Source organism: Pollachius pollachius (genome assembly GCF_949987615.1).
Source record: "Pollachius pollachius genome assembly, chromosome: 18".
In the NCBI taxonomy this organism is placed as follows: domain Eukaryota; kingdom Metazoa; phylum Chordata; class Actinopteri; order Gadiformes; family Gadidae; genus Pollachius; species Pollachius pollachius.
In genome coordinates, this window is record NC_136951.1 from 1,430,660 (window position 1) to 1,445,413 (window position 14,754).

Here is a 14,754-nt window from a genome sequence, read left to right on the forward strand (position 1 = left end):
GGTTTATGGGTAGAGGGGGTTATTGGAACCAAACCTGAAAATTTCAAGAGATTTTGACTCACGGTATAGGCTGCAGTATGACTTTAACAGAATTTGAGGGGGAAAAAAATCGTTACAGAAGCAATAGGGGCCAAGCAGCTTCGCTGCTCGGACCCCTAATAATAAATTCGAGCAAAGTAGGCTATATCCCAGCCTTCCAAAACAAAATTTAATTTAAGGGTCAATTATAACATTGCTTAAAGGTCCCATTGCATGAAAATCTCACTTTATGAGGTTTTCTAACATTAATATGAGTTCCCCTAGCCTGCCTATTGTGTGGTGGCTAAAACTTGCGTTCGGTGTGAAACGAGCAGTAGGTATCCTGCTCGCCTTTGAAAAAATGGAAGCTCAGGCGCGCTGATTTGGAATGTGGCCCCATATGTCGTCATAAGGGACCAAGTTACCTCCCCTTTCTATGCCTTGCCCGTCCAGAGGATTTCGCCCGCCAATTAGACAATAAGCTACGACTGTGTGAGCTCCGCATGTGTGTTTGTGTGTGATTTCACATACTGTAACACAAGTGTTGTACACTTCTTTGTTATTTGGATAACCGTTCTCCTGGTTGGTGTTATGGCGCATAACACGTCAGTTCTTTGTCTGTCGGAGAACCCGAGATTCATAATATCGTCTGGATGCGCACACAGCTGTTTGCCGTGATAATATATATTATATGATATAGATATCTATGTATTATATAATATTATTTAGATATAGAGCTCCAGGATTCCCGTCGGAGCACCCGGAGTGTTCTAGAATATTGACAGAACTTTTTTATTTACTCTCTTCCTCATTTGCATTAAAGCTAGACACCGAAACGGCGCGTTTGGGGAAAGCTCATTGTGCGACTGGCACGTAGTGGCTATAATTCTGCACCACGGCTGAATTTCGGGGACATATTCAAATACTGTGTTAGGGGCCCACTTATATCTATATTAAAGCATCCATAAAGTAGCATGCCATGGGACCTTTAAATTATTTGGGAAAGAACAGTTGATACAGCGGTAAGAAGTTGTACTTTTCTTGACATAGACATTGTGTACAAGCCCATAGCTTTTAGGATTGATGAGTATTTGATTGTGAGAAAACATAAGTTTACCGCGAGTCAGTGTATAAAAGAATGAATGAATGCGGGTGATGCTTGGCGCGTGTTTGTGCACCCATCTGTTAAACACCTGCAAACTAAACTCAGATTGCTGAACAAACAACCTGCTGCAGGTTGCACTTTTGGGTTATTGTTATTATTATTTATTATTAATATATTTATATACCATAGCATATGATCTATCTTTATAGTGGGTGATGTATGCTATCAGGTACTTGTATGCTAGTGGTGGTGGTGATGCTCTAAACATAATTTTGTTGTTAACTATGTTGAACAAGGACAATAAATAAATCTAATCTAATCTATTAATGAGGGGACACTTGCATATTATGAACACAATTCCATAACGATAATGTATGCGAGACTGGTAAGAAACAATGTTTTTTTAAGTATTGCCGCATATCATTAAATAGACCAAAAGTTGCGGATGTCCGCATATCATATATGCATTAGGTTCTCTTTGGTTCCAAATTTACATGACGACTCAGTGTTTCTGAAGTTGTAGAAGAAAAGTGCTTTTCCATGTGTGAATTAGGCCTATTATTTGGCCAAAAACTGAGCCATTTAATGTTTCAAAATTCATATGGTCATGCATCTGTCTCAGCGGAGACTGCAAACGCGCTGTCAAAATATCAACTTGTCAAGTTCAAATGTGCTGGCTCTTAAAGGGGAGTGGAGATGGAACTCTCATCGGTTTGTTGCACGTTACGCCCAAAACAGACCTACGGGTTTCAGACCGACCCATTTAAGATTTGCGAGTCATTTATCTACCGTTATAATAGCGACAGCGCCAGAGATCCGCCCACAAAGCTATTTGCGTTTCGTGCTTCTCACTTGCGTTTCAGACCGCAGGTCAAAAAAAAAAAAAATAATAATAATTTTGATGGTGATTTAAGGGAAACAATGACACATATAGTTCTCCCCACCTCCTCCTCTGTGGAGTGACACTAATGAGGCATGCATTGTTAATGTCTACCTCAGCTCTAAGGAAAGTTTACATCTCTGTGTCTGTCCTGATTTAGAATGATGGATTTAGAAAGGTGTGCATTCAAAGCCTGACTGCGAGTGGGTGGAAGGTCCTGTTCAGGCCCTTTGCCTCTCCCCCTGAGGGTATGGGGATCTGGGGGGAAGGGTCCCTTGGCGTCTTCAGTGCTAACGTGCTCCTCTTCTCCAGATGTACATCACCAGCACCATCAGGACCAAGTCCAGCCGGCTTGCCAAGCCCGTGCTGTGCCTGGTCACGCTATGCTCCGCCTTCCTCACCGGCCTCAACCGCGTGTCCGAGTACCGCAACCACTGCTCAGACGTCTTGGCCGGTTTCGTCCTGGGCACGGCCGTCGCCCTTTTCCTGGTGAGAATCCACTCAACTTCACAGGGGTCTGGTTCAGATTAGGTCACCGTCAAAGACACCCTGCTATATTTCATCTAGACGTCATGTACAATATTCCATCGTTTTATCTTCTGAGAGAATGAGAAAGAGACAGCGAAATAGATGCTTAATCGCTGTATCTATCTGTCTATCACTCCCTTTATCAAGCTTGCTCTCTCTCTTTGTCTGTCTCTGTCTCTCTCGCTTTCTCTCTGCTCTCGCTCTCTCCCTCTCTATATCTATATATTTAAACATATACATCTCTCTCTCTCTCTCTCTCTCTCTCTCTCTCTCTCTCTCTCTCTCTCTCTCTCTCAGGGCTGTCAAGCGATTCAAATACTTAATCGCATGTTTTCCATAGTTAATAATCACACATCATTTGTTTTTATCTGTTCAAAATGCACCACAAAGGGATTTTTTTACTTGTTTATTTGTCCATGGTAGTCAACAAATTATGCTAGCTAATAATCTATGTATATATTTTATTGTACATCAAGTAAGAATATAAACACAATTTAGTGTGTCCAACCTTTTGTTTAGCCTTCACAAAAAAACATCAGGCTGAAACCATCTGGGCAAGCATTTACCGGTATGCTTAAATCTCGACTTACAGCATTAGAACGATGATTAGAAAGATGCTTGATGATTTAAGACCTGCTGCTAGCCCTTTTCCTTTTATTTCCAAAAAAGCTCACATATATCCTCCAGCCCAAGCAACTGTTGATCAATGGTATATGTATTTTTAGTATTCATTGTTTGGGATTTATTCAAGGAGTTTTGCACACATGGAATCAAGTTGATCAATGCATCATTGGGTAAGGAAGTGACCTCATGAATAACCGGTTTGCTAAGGCAGCGTATACAGATTCGAGTCTTCATCGCAAGCTTATTTTTGTTTTTGAAGAAAGCCTAGTTTTGCTTCCCGTTTAACTTTTGACATGCAAGTGCGCTTGGTTCATGCCGTTTAGAGACCTCATTATTTTGGGGATCACTCGCTGATCCCCCATTAAAGTCAGTTTCACATAAAGCAGATAGCAGCAGGGGGAGCAGCCTTGTCCTGTGAGGGTATGGATACTTTAATAGTTACAACCAACAGGGGGTGTGTGAATAATGACGAGCACAGGATTACTCTTACATGCTCAAACCTAAAGAATGAAACCAACAGACGGGGGGAGTGAATCCTGCTTCCAGTGAGATGCAGGCTGGTTATTCCTGTAACTCAGATCAATGAAACGGTCTATGGGCCCTATCTTGCATCCGGCGCAATTTACTTTCTCACTGGCCCATGTGTCGTTGCTAGTTTACAACTGGCGCAGAGCGTTCTTTTCCCTCCTGCGCCACGCGTCGGTAAATTAGGGAATGATCTTGCGCCCCAAGGGGCGGTTCGGCGAAAGGAGGAGGCGTGTTCTGGCGCAAACGTTCCCTGGTGCTATTTTGCAGTTTCAGAAACCACTTGCGCCACAAACCAGGAAATACCTGGTTTAAAGTCAGTGGCGCGTTGTTCAGATGCTATTTTAAGGGCGCATGCATCATGTTGCTTGTGCGCCTCGTGCATACACTTTGCTTCTCTCATCTACCTAGCCACACATTCTTGGTTAATTATTTGGGAAAGAACAGCTGATACAGCGGTAATAAGTTGTACTTTTAAATCAATGCATCTGCAAACACTGTACAGCAAACACATCTTTTCTTGACAAAGACATCGTGTACATGCCCATAACTTTTAGGATTGATGAGTATTTGATTGTGAGAAAACATTGTTTTACCGCGAGGGAGTGATAAAAAGAATGAATGAATGCGGGTGCGCGCGTGTATGTGTAAAATAATTAATGAATGCGGGCGTGCATTATACAGTCCATGGCAATGTATTTTAACCGGGGGACACATGCACATTAGGAACACAAGTCGATAACGATAATGCATTCCATACTGATAAGAAACAATGTTTATAATGTATTGCGTACACGTTGCGTACAACCACAGTTACCGCATATCATATGTGTGTTAAGTTTTCTTTGCTGGAATTTATTTGAGGACTCAGTATTTCTGAAGTTGTGGAAGAAAACCTTTTTCAATGTGTGAATTAGGCCATATTATCTGGGCATAAACTGAGCCCTTTGAAGTTTGAAATTCATGTGCATCTGTCTCATCAGAGCTACTTGCGCTTGGCGCTTCTCACTTGCGTTTCAGACCGTTAAAATAGGGCCCTATATGTTAATAGTTTGGTGTAGCCTGCCTCTATGAGAGTTTTGCGATTTTAAGAGGAAGTATGTTAAATGATGGACAAACATTAGTTGCCTCGTCTTGTGCACATTCGTGTTTTGCACCATAGTTTGTGAGTCCCCTGGTTGGCTGCTGTAGCTGCTCATGGCCATCTGACCATAAGGTCACGGTACTGCAGAACTAAAGGCACTGCTGCTTCCCGCCGCTCGTCTCTCGGTGAGATGGAGGTCTAGCAGAGCACGTCGAAGCCGTCTAAAGGGCAGTACTAGGACGTCAATGCATCCACATAAATTGTGGCTTTCACAAAAATTTGCATCAACATTATTATTGCGTTTATCACCTTTAATATATCTATATATTGATCTAGATCTAGAAATATTTAGATATAGCTATAGATATGTAGATATCTATCTATATCTATATAGATAGATGTATAGATATATCAATTCAATCTGGTCCTGTCTTGCTCCATTAGCAGAGCAAGGCATACACACTGCCAGGGTTAGGGGTTTGATTCCCATCGGGCCCCCTATGTATTGTACACAAAAGGGTCATTCAACAAACGTCCAAGCCTGCATATATACTGGATGTTCCCCATCTCTGTGTGGACGTTGGTCTGTTACTCCGCGCGACCCAAAAGGCCAAACCGGTTCATAGTACAGCATGTTGCTGCTGCCCTGACCTCTGGAGGGTTGGGTGAACCCAAGCAACACGCGGCTGGAGGGCAGAGCGTGTCTAAGGGTGAGGGGAAACAGGTTGAGAGGCGGTTTGAGAGACAGGGCGAGAGGCGCCTTGAAATTGCAACTGTTTTGGTTGACTAGGCAACCGAATTGTATCCATTCAACCTCAAAATAAAATTGGGAGCATTTGTGCAATATTTATTTTTTATCCATACAAACCCTAGTTGACACTCAGTATGTGCCCTTGTTCAGATTAATTCACTTAATTTGTCTTTTTTTGTTGGTACATCAATCAGTGCATTAAATTAAACCTGTTCAAATTAAATGCACACCATGTTGCGCTGCCAATGCCAGTTTGTAGGGGTGTTCCCGGGGGAATGTACCATTTCGGTGGGGTGATTATTGGTGAATACTTTAAATATGCAGGGCTACATTGTAAGATCTGAACTTGTTTATTATTGAAACGTAATGATCAATGTCCAAGTTTAGGTGCATTGCTCTTCTCGTTAAGTTTCAAATTAATTCTGTAATTTTATTTTTCAGCAGGATAACTTGCTGAATGTACCAGCAAATGTTGAATATTGTTTTTGGATTGCTGGATGTAATTCACTTAGTACTCTAAAACATTTATGTTTAAGCTTTATTGTGGGAACTTCACCTCCCAAAAAAAATTATTATATTGAAAACATATTGTTGATGCTCCCTACTCTTCTTTAGGAGGTGCCTCTAGAGGTCTGTGGGTGCTCCTAACTTTATGAAGATGGGCGCAACAGTCCTTCCAAGCAAAAGGGTTAATGTGGAGTTCAGGGCGGGTTGGATATTACAGGGAGACTCAGGGACTGCAATGCAGGGGTGAAATGGAGAAGAAGAAAGTGCAAGGGGATTGTAGAGAATTCTGAAGCGTTTCTGATTAATATGGGTCCCAACTATTTCATGAAACATACGTGGAGTGCTAAGTATGTTTTAAGGTATTGCCTTGTTCATTTGAAAGTAAGAAATGAGAAATGGGATAGGAATGGTCGTTCAATTATTCTGTGGTGAACGTGAACAGGTTTCTTAGAAGGGTATAGACTAGTAGAATCAGATTACGGTATCGGCAGGTTTGTTTCTATAGCTCACTTCAAACACAAAGTTCCTTCAGATGGTTTTACAAAGACTCCTAAAATGCAACAGTGCAGAAATACATTTGAATAGAAAGCCCCTTCAGAAGTGTAGTATCTTTAGTAGTTTAGTATATGCTACACGCAAATATTGGGCAATATCCCATGATTGAGATCTCAAACTCGGGATATTGCATGACGGTGTTCTCGTCACGCTAATAAAAACAAATAAACCGTTAATAAAAACAAATAAATCCCGGCAAAATGTGTTATCTTTTGTAACACTTCAGGCTCCATGAATAGTGGGGAATAGTCTGTGAATAGTGGGGAATAGCCCCCTCGACCTTCAGTCTCAGGGGCTATTCCCCACTATTCACTTTGCCCTCACCGAATAATTGTTAAATAATATAATATAATCCTCTAGTATAGAGGAGACCCTGTAACGCGGCATTGGTACTGTGGTGAGGCGCTGAGGTTGTCCATGCTGCTGAATACCAAGAAGAAAGCCATGGTAAACACGCAGAGCCAACCTCTGCAGGCTCCAAACCGGGGGCCGACCGACTAAAAGAAAGGGAAAGCTATCGCAGAGAGCCAGGCTATCGCATCCTCAGAATGTCTGACAGCAGCAGCCTCCACAGCCCGGACGGAGAGACACACAGGAGGCAGAGGGCGCTCCCTACATCACCAGGCATTTATTCAGCCGTCGGTCAAGCTTTATTGAACACAAGAGAGAGGGAGAGAGAGAGGGAGGGAGAGTGATGGAGAGACTAAAACCAGACTAAAACTAGACTAAAATCAGACTAAAACAAGACCAGACTAAAACAAGACCAGACTAAAACAAGACCAGACTTAAAAAAGATCAGACAATCACAAGACTAAAACAAGACCAGACTATCACAAGACTAAAACAAGACTGAGACAGACCGGTCTTAAGCGGGTCAGAGCGGCCAGCCTTCCCCCTCTGGTGTGCTGAGTGTGTTGCCGGGCTGTCAGACGGTGTTCAGAGGGAGTCAGCATGGTGAGGGGGAGCCTCTCTTATCACATACTCCTCCTTGAGGCCTGAATGGTTTAATCCAGAGGCCGCTGCTGTGATCTAGTTTATTCTCCACGCCTTGTACCTTGCCGTACATTCAATACTGTAGCTCAAGGGCACACAGTCCCCTTGTAAACTGTAGAAATTGACGCTGGAAGAAGGGAGGAATGTTTATATTTTTTTAAATAATACCAGATTATTTATGTTGTTTGGCAAAGACAGAATGTTTTAATGTAGTCTGACTGTTGTTAGTGAGGCAAACTACAGTCAAAGCAGACAATCAACACTGGATTAGCTAAAAAGAAAAAAAAATGCATCAGTGCTGCTCAAACTAGTTTCATAAATAAAGTAGTGGACAGAACCAGAACCAGGTCTGCGGCACAATAGCTGTTCATGTTCGAGTATGTTCTGGGTGTTATGGCCAGTAGACATTGAATTTGTGAAATGTAGAGAGTGAGAGTGTGAAGGATCTGAGTAGATCCTGGCCAGAGATATTGATGGTGGTGCAGGTATACAGAGCGACCCAGGCCTATTAGCCGCACGCTCATAAATAGTGGCAGTGGGGTGATTAACAGGCCGTGCATGGGCTGATCAGGAGAAAGGGCTCTGAAGGTTGACAATGATTAGGAACCAGTCTCTGCTTCTATTCCAGGGTTCCTACCTCGACCCAGTGGATTCCGGTTCATGTTTGGTTTGATGAAAAACCAAAGGCATTGTGTTCAAGTGCGTCCAATACAATACGCGCATGGTATGACCCATTTCACCTGGGGATCTACAAAACAAGGTTTAGGAGGATGTGACTGACACTCATCAGCAGGTGGACAGAGAGAGGGAGAGGAGGCATGGCTAGGTTAGGAAGGATGGGGAGGAGGTGCAGTAAGAGGGGGAGGAGGCATTAAGAGGTGAGGAGAGATGGGGAGGAGAGAGGGGAAGGAGGCATGAGTAGGAGAGGAGAGATGGGGTGTAGAGAGAGGGGGAGGAGGCATGAGGAGGTGAGAAGAGATAGAGGAGGCTAGGAGACATGATGAGGAGGTGAGGAGAGACGGGAAGAGGTGAGGAGAGATGGGGAGGAGATTAGGGGACACAATGAGGAGGTGACGAGAGATGAGGTGGAGGGATGAGGAGGAGGCAAGGAGAACGTTTGAGGATTGGCAGAAGGAGAGAACCTGAAGAGGAGGGGAAGAGGGATGAGAGATTCAGAGGGAGGGGAGGAGACGTGGAGGTAAGGAGAGGGAATTGATGGTAGAGATGATCAGAGATTATTTCTCTGATAGCTGCTTCTCAGCTGTAGGTCAGCATCACCCGACAGTGAAGACATGTTACCTTACTCTCTCTCTCCCTTTGTCTATCTCTCATTGTGTGCGTGTTAGAGATGCGCGGTTGGCGGTTTAGCCTCGGACTCCGCGGCTAAACTGCAGATCGGGCAGATGACGCGACAAAAAATAACATTTTGATTAAATTCAGGCGGGTGGCGGTTAAACAAATCAAAATATAAATATTTCTTCTTCTTTTTATTCTTATATATAACATCTTCCGGCGGTGAATTATATTTGATAATTCACTGTTGCTAAGCAGATCGCTGCCAAGGAATGGATCAGTGGATCTTTTTTTTTGTGGTAATTTATCAACCCCAGCGTCTTCGGTTGCTAAGCGACGTCAACGTCTTTGGGGACGGACTATTGATTAACGCATCGGAGATGGCAGCGCAGGCAATAGGCTATCCTACTAGGGACTTTAGCCTTGCGATATTTTTGCTTCATTGGATCAGTCTCCTTTCAAGTACATGCAAGAGCTTTCTAGCCTCGCGTCAGCAGCGCCTTGCATTGCCGTATAAAAGCAACCGGCGGATGGCGGTCGAATACGTTGGTGCGGATGGATGATGCGTTTGTGATGCGGTTGAGGATGAAATAGTAGCCCGTCCGCACATCTCGTGTGTGTGTGTGCGTGTGTGTGTATATGTGTGATCTAATCATAGTGGGTAATGACACCCTTGAGGTGGGTGTCGACAGTAAACCATGTGATGGACGGCCATCTTGGTCCTCAATAATTGGACAGAACACACACACTCGTTCACACACAGACCGAGATTGTGTCGCCTCTGAAGTTTGATTAATTGGGTCAATGCAGCATGTGCATTTACCAAATTTAACTGAACATGTGCATGTTTAGTTAGAGTTATGCGACTGGGATGGGTTCAGTCAGGTCGTGCAGGTTTGATATTGATCAGCTATTACAAGCCATTTCATAATCTTTCACCGGTGAGAGTCTGAGGAGAGGCTCCAGCTATCCTCCAAAACAATCTTGTTCATCAACTGTTGAGCTTCTATCGTCTGCTCTATGGGCTTCCTCGGTTTTATCACACCAAAGTCAACAGTGTAGCATCAAAGTATTCCTCTAGCACCCTTGAGGCCCCCCGGGTGTATGGCTGTAGGTCCCTGACCTCTGGGGGTACTACCCAAGGGGGGGAGGAGAATCATCCAGAGGTATGGGCGGACAGGGGACCCCAACCCCTGTGACCGCACCACGACACGGGAGACGCCGAATGAGAGGAGCCCCCTTGTTCAACAAATGTCCAGTTTCCAGACATTGTTCAAAGACTGAGTTTTTTGAAAAGAAAATAAGCTGTATGTTGTCAAATCACCGATAAAGCATTTTGATCCCTGTTCCAATTCATATATGACCCTATGCAGGAAATTAAAGTTTACATTTCTGGATTAGAAATGCATATGAAATATAACTTCCAGACCTTTTTACTGATTAATAACTGAACTAGGTGTTCAATGTAATCCTGTTTGCCATAGCTTTCTATTACATGTGTCCATGACTGCATGGGAATATTTATTATTCAATCTTCTTATACCTTTATCATGCATTCATCTTCAAATCTTATTTTATGATTTAAATGTGAGTAAAAGAGAGCCTCCCTTCCATAGTCCCCCACAGACCATAGAAGAACACAACATAGTCAACAGGCAGAGAGTTTGGACTGGGCTGAATTACACAGAGGATTTATGTCTATTAAAAATAACCTAGTCAAGAAGGTCCCAATTTTGAAAGAAGAAGAAAGCAAAATTAGTATGACTACAAACCCAAAAGCCACGTAAGTGACGTTATGAAATGATCAGTAGTCAGTAAAATGATCACTACATCTCACTACAAGAGATGTAGTGCACTCCACATAAAACTAAATGTTCGTATTTTTCGACAAACTGCGACTTTCTTAAAGGTGACATATTATACCACCAGATGTGAGTGTGATTAGCCTTCGCAAGCTGTTTTGAAAATCTCCCTCTTCTGAAGGTGGCCACGCCCACTTGTGATGTCAGAAGAGGCCGATTTTCAAAACGGCTTGTAACGGCTAATCTCACTCACATCTGGTGGTACAATATGTCACCTTAAACTTCAAAGGTATCATTTGAATTCATAAACCTCATACATGGCGCATTTCAAACGGTAGGAAAAAATGGCTTCTCTATGCCAGTGACTACCGTACATATTCTTTCAGAAATGCGATTGGATGGGTGACAGCAGAAGGGGAGTGCCTTTGGGATTGAAGGATGCCCTTCTGCCTGTAGTAGAGATGTTCTATAGGGCTGTAGTAGAAGGTTCCTACTGCATATGAACTGGAGAAGTGTTTTGTGGACTTCTTGGTCTGTGTTGGAGGGAGGTGTGTTTGGGTTAAGTGTGGTTGGGAAGTGTGTGTTTGGGGGAGATGTGTGTCGGGTTTTTGTGTTTCGGGAGGTTTGTTTGTGCGTGTGTTTTGGGGGGCTTGTTAGTTTTGGGGGGGATGTTTAGGCGAGGTGTGTGTTTGGAGGGGGTGTGTGTTTGGAGGGGGTGTGCGTTTGGGGAGCTGGCTGCTGAATGGTTACCAGGGCAGGGTTCAGAAACCTGATCAAGGCCAGTTCAGCTGTTACAGATGTCAACCGGCCCTCTGTTATTAATACCGCCCATCCCCTCCCCCCCATCACTCTTCTCCTCCCCCCTCAACCCCTATCTCCTTCCCGCCCCACTTCCAATCTCCCTCTCCACTTCTAATCTCCCTCTCCTCACCTCCGACAGTTCATCTCCTCCTCTCCCCCTCTCCTCCCTCCCCATCTGTCTCCTCAGGGGCGGGCCCATGGTGTTTATGGAGGTGGTGTTTGTGTTTGTGCTCTGTGCTCCGCTCGCTGCTCTCCTGTGTAGTTAACACCACCTCGCCCTCGTTTCTCTCCCGGCTCACTGATGGAACACCGTGCTGGGGTGATACAGGGGCATTTGGGGGGGGGGGGTGGGGTAAGGGAGGGAGTTGATTGGGGGGGTGTTGGTAAGCTGTAGTCAAACGTGACGAGGGGTCTCTGGTGGGTGTAAAGTGATTTATCCGTCCATTAGTGGGTGACAGTCAGACCGGGCTCCAACAGACAAAACTATCAAGACAATATTTTCTAATTTATTTACAAATTATAACGTTAAATGTTTCATTATAAGTTGCATTATTTGGTCGATTTTCCCTGCAGTTTAACGCGATTAATAGACCTAGATAACTCAAACTTGCATTCAGAAGATCATAGAGTCGTATCACATCTACTTTGACCCAGATACAGCCGCTGCAGCAGATCCACCGGCTGCAGTAGGATTGGTGTTGACAGGTTACACATCTACCATGGCTCACCGTCAAATCATACTTTTCCTCTTTTATTTGATCAAATGAGGGATCTTAACTCTTTCTTGTACCTTGTTGAGTCTTAAGTGTTGGGTGTGATCTTAATCTTAGCCTTAATATAAATAATTATAAACGTAGATTTACAGCTGAAGGAAATGCATTGGGGGATTAATTGAATTGTGTGTTTCTATCCAGGGTGTGTGTGTGGTGAACAACTTTAAGGGTGTCCACGGTGCTGTCGCTCAACAGAAGACTGAAGACTACCGCGGTTTACCCTTAATGACCTTCCCACGGGTGGAGAGTCCTTTGGAAACCCTTAGTGCTCAGGTAAGCAGAACCACTGTTTAACATACTGTAACCCTTAGTGCTCAGTTATCAAGAATTCCTTAGACCTGCTGACACCCCTCAAACCTACTGAAACACTTTAAAACTGGCAGGTTGCCACCCTAAACTAATCAAGGAGTAGAAGTATGAAGCAAATGGATGTAAAGACTAAACTCACTGTTGTGCGTCTTAAAAATAACAGCTAATCATTTTTTGTAACGCAACTTGCACAAGCACACAAAAATACTGAATTAGACCCAAATGCAATCCAAGGCGAATACACATAGGACCAATGATTACTGAAGCATGCTGATTGACAACCTCATGCTGAAGGACATCTTGACAGCTGATTGACAACCTTTTGACTCATGGTGCCTACATACGTCTTCACCTTATTATCTGATGCAATAGGCCCAGTGCCCAGTATTAGTTTGCTATTTTTAGCACTTGCCCGCAATTATAAATGTATCCTTTATCTTCTTTCTTTCTGAATGAATTGTGAATTGATAAAAAATGTAAACCTCATTGCTCTCTAAACATACTGTAACACTTAATACTCAGGTACCTAGAACCCCTTAAACCTAGCAACACCTAGTAAAACCCCTTAATCATCCTCTAAAACCTACTGACTCCCCTCTCTTTCAAGCAACATAGAAGAATCTACGGTGGCCTGTAAGGTGCCTGAAGTTACTTAAAAAATGATGTTAATGACTACCACAGCATTTAGCAGCCATGGGTCAAGTGATGAGGTTCCTTAATAGATATAGAATTTTTTTTACCTTTTTAAAAGTATGGTCATAGCTTGCAAGATAGATAGCGGCTTATTTAAAGGCAACGAAAACGCAACGATTCATATTTTCACGGGATTACACACAAATTAAAACTATTTATGAAAAAATATATATTAAAAATAGAATAAATTTGTGCCAACACACATTCTACACACTTCACCTTTAAATCTGCTGAAACCCTTTAAGCATTCTTAAGCCCCTCAAACATAATGCAACCCTTAGTTCTCGCTTACACAGAACCCCTTAAATCTGCTGAAACCCCTTTAAACCTACTTATAACTGTTAAACCTAAATAAACCTCTTACTCAGCACTTTAACTAAATGGAAGGCCCTCCCCCTAAGCGACTGAACATTTGTGTGTGTTTTTTTTTTTCTGTGTGTGTTTCTGCCGGTATCTGTTACTTTCCTTCAGGATACTTTTAGTACTGTGCATTTAAATGTAAAATCTATATCGCAAATATTTTGTGGTTAATTTCCATATCTAAATTATTTTGACATATTTAAAATGTTGGTGGATTGTTGTGTGCTGAATATTCATATTCATTCTTCTAGAGACATTCAAACTAGATTATCATTGTTAGTGTGAGTTGCACAACTTGATCCATTCGATTCATCAATAACTGCTTAACAGTGATTGACAATACATTGGTGTAGACACACAGTCAGATGTAAAAATGTCACAAACCTGTGTTAATCAAAGAATTATATTCCACAACTCATCGTATATAATGTCTAATTCTTTATTTCTTTCGCTCTATTTCCTTTCCTCTTTCCTTCTTTCTGTACTTCTTTTATTCATATTTTCTCACTTGCTTTCCCTTTTACTTTCTTATTTGATCCCTTTTGCCTTTTAACATTCTTCCTCCCTCTGTCTCTCTCACACACACACACACACACACACCCAGAAGAAATAGCGCTCTTTGAAAGACAAACACCTTGGAGAGAGAGGGAGAGAGGCTTTCATGAGAGTCACATCCCTGCACACAGAGACAGCCTCCCTCTGTTATTCTGCTCCTCATCTGCACACCCAAAGACAGCAGGGCAAGCAGCAGCCCAGACGTCTGCCCCTTGTTGTGTGGTGATCACTGGTAATGGATGGGAGTTGGAGGACACACAACCTCCTCTGTTCATTCCTCGTGTTGCCCACCTCTCCCCCTGGTTAAAATAGTCTATTTACACCTTATTCTTCTGCTCTCCACCCATCAAGACGATCTCCCAGGCACACACAAACACGAACTGAAGACCCTTTGAATTGACCACACCGCCAATTCCTTTCTGTATTGACTTGAGTTGTTTCCCCCGTTTCTTCCACCCTCCCTATGTTTACTTCATTATCCATCACTCTTATCTTTCTCTTTCAATTGTACACCTTCTCTCTTTCGCCCACATCATCACTCGCCCCTCCTCTTCCCGACCTTCAGAACCACTCGGCGTCGATGACGGAGGTCACATGA

At 43.1% G+C, this 14,754-nt stretch overlaps 1 protein-coding gene across 1 annotated transcript in view; it reads left to right on the forward strand.

Moving 5' to 3' along the window:
- Nucleotides 1-14,754, forward strand: part of plppr1 (phospholipid phosphatase related 1) — a gene marked incomplete at both ends in the record, with an annotated part of 37,955 nt that extends 23,201 nt beyond the window's left edge. The window contains 3 exons of the mRNA XM_079755483.1: nucleotides 2,316-2,492; nucleotides 12,381-12,512; nucleotides 14,722-14,754. Coding sequence (XP_079611609.1) covers nucleotides 2,316-2,492; nucleotides 12,381-12,512; nucleotides 14,722-14,754 — 342 coding nt within the window. The remainder of the gene's footprint in view (nucleotides 1-2,315; nucleotides 2,493-12,380; nucleotides 12,513-14,721) is intronic.